The 5,325-nt window shown below is 50.2% G+C and overlaps 1 protein-coding gene across 1 annotated transcript; it reads left to right on the top strand.

Annotated features, from left to right (window-relative positions):
- The first annotated feature begins 4,131 nt into the window (after positions 1 to 4,131).
- Positions 4,132 to 5,325, top strand: LOC111255817 (peroxidase 70-like). Its single transcript, XM_022823117.1, has 3 exons — positions 4,132 to 4,347; positions 4,432 to 4,623; positions 4,762 to 5,325. The coding sequence occupies exons 1-3, from the start codon at positions 4,132 to 4,134 to the stop codon at positions 5,323 to 5,325; spliced, it is 972 nt and encodes a 323-aa protein (XP_022678852.1).

Here is a 5,325-nt window from a genome sequence, read left to right as displayed (position 1 = left end):
TAGCTAATAAGCAAGTAAATTATGCATCTCATCCAAAGCAATCTTGAAACTACTAGCTCCGATCAACCTCCTGAAAATCCCCACCCTACACGGAAGCACACCCCGTCACGATCCCCCCTATCGGCACAGCAGTTTAAGGACACGAACATAGGTGAACATGTCTAACTACCATGAAGGATTGACATACTATTAACCACCATGATTACACCAAGCATGCTAGATAGTATAATTTGGAACTAGACTAGGAACAAGCGTATCCACGATAGACAGAAAGCATAGAAAGAGGCAATGAGTCGTTAACAGATCGGATGACATGAAGAACATTGCTTATATAATAGATGTATTTAGATCATCACCTCTGAGTACATACCATCTATGATCTACTTCTGTTCCTGATCTCCACTATGGCACAATCGCATAGGGAGGCCATGGCGGCTAGGTCTAGCCTAAGCCATTTCCTAGACAACTCCGAAGACTTGCGGTGGCCATCAGCTCCTTTTGATGAATGCCCTAGATTTCATCAAGTTCTGGTGGATGGATTCCGTGTACCCATAAAAATTGGGCATATTTATAGTTCAGAGGTGCCGTGGGGCAAAGGGCATGTCGATCGGGGCCAAAAACGGGCAAGGCCGATTGGCCTGGGCCCATTGGGCTGATTAGCCTAGGCGAGTGCGCCACCTTCCAGGCCTCAAACGCCAAAACTTTCTATATGAAAGTTGTAGATCTTTTCGGCCATGCAATTTAGACACCAAACTCGCCCTAATTAGCATCCGGACGAGGGAGATATGCCTCGTGCAAGATTTGCTGCTTCTGCGGGCCTTCTGAGCTTCAAATCTTAGGTTTCCCTTAGCTTGACCACGAGATTAACTTGCCAAATCACCACATACTTCGCCTCTATGTCATCTGGAATGATGGTTCATTGAACATGGACGCATTTGGACGATGAATTGGTCCAGCAAATTCCAGGTCCAAATTCAACTCGTAGAAAAATCCTTCATTTATGTCATATTTCCTGTGATTTTGCAATATGGTCCAAAACACAACATACATGAGAATATGGAGTTATTTCAAAGTGTGCAATAACAAGCGTCACAACTGAGCAGTAGCGCAGCTAGGCCTGCAGCGCGTCAGGCCAGGCCAGCAGGCCGACCAGGCGACGCGGCCCGCGTGGGAGCACAGCAGCCCAGCGAGGCGATCAGCCCAAGCGAGAGGAGGAGCAGGCGGCCCAGCTCCAGGCGAGGCAGGCCAGCTGCTCTGCCTCGCGGGCCAGGAGAGCAAGCGGCCCAGCTGCTGAGTCGAGCAGCCCAGCAGGCCGGCTCGGACCAGGCACGCGCGGCTCAGGCAGGCGGCCTTCCTGGCGCAGCAGCCCAAGACAGCGCAAGGCCTGGAGCAGAGCAGGTAAGCATCGGCATGTGTCCTCAGCGGCCACGGCAGGTAAGCAGCAAGGTAACAGCTCAGTGATCTCAGCTCCGCTTGTTTGTTTCCGTTATGTATGGTCGATGGCAGCCGTAGCACATAATTGAGCAGTAGCTAATGTTGGTTGTTTATTTATCCTAAGAAACAGTGAAGGTTACCATTGCTAGTTCCTTTGGCTTGTTTAGCTAGCTGCTGGTATTCGTAGTTTGTTTTAGCTCTGCTGTGTGACTGCCTGCTTATTTATTTATGAATAGCTCACAGGTTCAGTTCTGTTCCGATTTTTGACAGCTTAAATAAATCACTGTGCAGGCAAGCTTATAACTGACCTTTTCCTTTTGAGCTGTAATCAATCTCTTGTGCTTCGCTTTGCTTTGTTTCCATTACGTTTTGAGCTTTTCTAATTATTTCTAGGTGAGCTTGTCATGAGTTGACTTGCGTTATCTTGACGATTAGAAGCGAGATGTGTTTGGGGTGACAATCGGAATACATACCTTGTTCTCGTAGAGAATTTTAAAATCTACCATTCATCCCCTCTGATCGCCCATACCGGTCCTTTAGCAAGAGAGTTAAAATGGACCAACACGTCAAGTATTTGTAGGCCAATGCAAGCATCTTACTGTTGGCCTCTTTTTGCTGCAGAAAACATGGTCGCTGACTTATCCAATGACATGTTACTGCTGACACTAGATAAGTCGGTGACACCTTTTCACCTGAATTCAGTAGTCACGACAGCACCGATTAGTCTGGTGACGCCTTTACACTATTGACATTGTCACATCCTGTGTGGCAGTTGAACATCTAGAGCCGAATCTGAGACAATGCTGAACTGAGCTGATGATCACTAACTCATCCGGTGATTGTCACTGTGAACAACAGAGCATACGGTGTGGCACTGTTTCCATCTAGAAAGTATCAACAGTTGAACTACTGACACCGACCATATTGTGGATACCGGATGGTCTGGTGATGCTATATAATGTGCAGCTAAAGTCTGCAAAAGTTGTCCAATTCAATTTCTAGTTTTGAATTTGCTTCTTCACTTCTCTAGGCTTCAACTAAGCTACCTAGTGGAAATTTTCACAAGTGTGCATTACACCTACACTCCAAGACTCATCTAGATCACGTTACTACTCTTCAGCGTGCGGCAGAGGTGCAGGCAAAGGACAGTTCTTGAAAGTTGAAACTTATTGCACATCAATGGCGCATATGCTGGGGAAGGGAGAAGGGCAGAGATCGTATATGAAATTCATAGTCGAGGAAGTATTTGATGCTGGGAGAAAGCCTACCAGAGTGGAAGATTGTCCACACAAAAGGTAGCAAAATTACGCGACCCATGAGCTTGCACAGCTGGGGAAACGAACAAAACAGTCTGCAGTTTGGAGATTTAGAGCGCAGGCACGTGTAGAGCAGATTATTGCCCAGGGATTGTATTGTTACTTCAGAGTAATAAATAGAGCTCCCTTCTCTTCATAAAAAAAGTTTCCATTCATCGTTCATCTTGCGCACACGTTACGTTGCATGCGGGCTAATGTGCAATCGCGGAATCGCCCATGCTTGTGTGCCCATGCCTGTTGCCTGTAGTGTGCACATGTTGCTGAGGTGTGTGACACACTCTATGTGCTGATTACAGGGTATTTAAATGTTCTCATAGAATCGAAAAGTGTCTTCACCGTCACGTTTAGTTGACGCACCTATGCAGCCTACAGTTTATTTTCGAGCAATCTTGCAGCCTGAAATTATGGTAAGTTTTGCCCAACAATCAGATCATTGCTAGCAAAACCCTCTAGTTATGGTACGCAAGGAGGGACTGTTGTTGGCTGCCGAGTAGTGCCAACAAAGCTTAATGCCTTGAAACGAATTTTAACTCTATTGCCAAGATGCTAGCGAAGTGAGAAGGTTTATGATCACTACGCAATCCCTACAAGTCAGACCTCTTTAAGCATCGAGCATAGAAGACAAGAGAAGACAAAGTTGCCGAGTCATGTATTCATGTATTTTGTAATATCACAGAATTAATGAAAACAAAACGGACACATGCACACATTTTGTGAGAACACGTATTTCATTAATTCTTTGTCATTGAAGATGCAGTTCAAGCTGGCGATAGGCTCCCCAGGTGGAAGGTGTCCACAAGAGAACGAAGAGAGAGGGTAATAGTTTCGCGCATGAGTCGCATAATTGGTGAAGCGAACGAGACACAGCAGTTTGGCTTTTCACAAACCCATCGTGTGTTGAGCAATTTTGCTCTGGAATCTGTAATATTGTCTTTTAGTAGTATAAAAAGCTCTCTTCTCCTGAAAGAAATAGTAGACGATATCAAACCTTGAGCTAGCGAAATTGACGAAGAAATAGCGGCATATTTCGTTCGCATGAAGACCTGCGATGATCCCGGATTCCCGCCGGGTAGTCACATGTGCCGGCAGCTCATCGTAGTTGCACGTTACCCCGACCGTCGTCAGCCGGCGACGACGTCGGAGATGCTCGAAATCCGAACAGAATCACAGAGGAGCACGCGTTATTCTATGACTTTCTCGATGTGTATTGCACGTACGTGTCCCATGGGAGAGAGTGGCAAATCGAGTTACTCGATTGCATGCATGCAAATAAAGCAAGACCGCGCTATAAGTTGGGGGCCTATGCAGGCACACCTCACTTGCAATACACAAAGCATAGCTGATCAAACTTGGTACAATTGTGAGCACGCGTACGCTAGCCATGGCTTCTTCGTCCACTACAAGCCATTTTTGCTTACTCGTTGCCTTCTTCCCGCTCTCCTCCGCCGTATACGGACAGCTCTCGACGTCATTCTACGCCTCGAGCTGCCCGGCGCTAGAGCACATCGTGCGCTCCGCCGTGGCTCAGGCCATTGCCACCGACAGCCGGATGGGCGCCTCCCTCCTCAGGCTCTTCTTCCACGACTGCTTCGTTCAGGCACCCATTTTCTTCCTCTGATCGTCCATGCACTCTATCTCATTCAGGGTGTCACGAATGATGTATCGTCGTCTGGTTATGCAGGGCTGCGACGCCTCTATTCTTCTAGACGACGTGGGCAGCTTCGTGGGCGAGAAAACCGCCTTCCCCAACGTCAACTCGGTCCGCGGCTACGATGTCATCGACAGTATCAAGACGGCCGTCGAGGCCAACTGCCCCGGCGTCGTCTCCTGCGCCGACATCGTCGCCCTCGCCGCACGAGACGGCACCGTTCTGGTACGCGGCGCCAGGCCAGACCGCTAGAGCCAGAAATTCGATGGTGGTGAGCGGCGCCGGCGATCGAGCTCGTCGCCGTCTCTCACCTGTCATCAATCCTTATCTACTTATACATTCTCGATCTCTGTTGCATCGCAGCTCGGGGGTCCAAGCTGGGACGTGCCTCTCGGCCGGCGCGACTCGACGACGGCGAGCCGTACCCTCGCGAGCAGCGACCTCCCGTCGCCGGCCTCCGACCTCGCCACGCTCATCACGGCGTTCGGCAACAAGGGCCTGAGCGCGCGCGACATGACGGCGCTCTCCGGCGCGCACACCGTCGGCTACGCGCAGTGCAAGAACTTCCGCAGCCACATCTACAACGACACCGACATTGACGCGGCGTTCGCCGCGCTGCGGCGGGGCAGCTGCGACTACACGGCTGGGCCCACCGATGGCAACCTGGCGCCGCTCGATGAGCGGACGGAGCTGGCCTTCGACAACGCCTACTACGCGGACCTGGAGGCCAGGCGCGTCCTGCTGCGCTCCGACCAGGAGCTCTTCAATGGCGGGTCGCAGGACTCGCTGGTGCAGGACTACAGCACGGACGGCGCGCTCTTCTTCGCCGACTTCGTGGCGGCGATGATAAACTTGGGGAACATCAGCCCGCTCACCGGAAACGCCGGCCAGATCAGGGCCAACTGTAGTGTGGTCAACAGCAGCTGA

The sequence above is a fragment of the Setaria italica genome, chromosome I (genome assembly GCF_000263155.2).
Source record: "Setaria italica strain Yugu1 chromosome I, Setaria_italica_v2.0, whole genome shotgun sequence".
Classification (NCBI taxonomy): Eukaryota; Viridiplantae; Streptophyta; class Magnoliopsida; order Poales; family Poaceae; genus Setaria; species Setaria italica.
The sequence above is the reverse complement of the archived record's forward strand: the minus strand, read 5'-3'. Positions and strand labels throughout refer to the sequence as shown.

Coding starts and splice junctions, on each gene's coding strand:
- LOC111255817 (XM_022823117.1), top strand. CDS start 4,132: ATGGCTTCTTCGTCCACTACAAGCCATTTTTGCTTACTCGTTGCCTTC. Junction 4,348..4,431: donor TCCACGACTGCTTCGTTCAG/GCACCCATTTTC, acceptor CTGGTTATGCAG/GGCTGCGACGCCTCTATTCT. Junction 4,624..4,761: donor CACGAGACGGCACCGTTCTG/GTACGCGGCGCC, acceptor GTTGCATCGCAG/CTCGGGGGTCCAAGCTGGGA.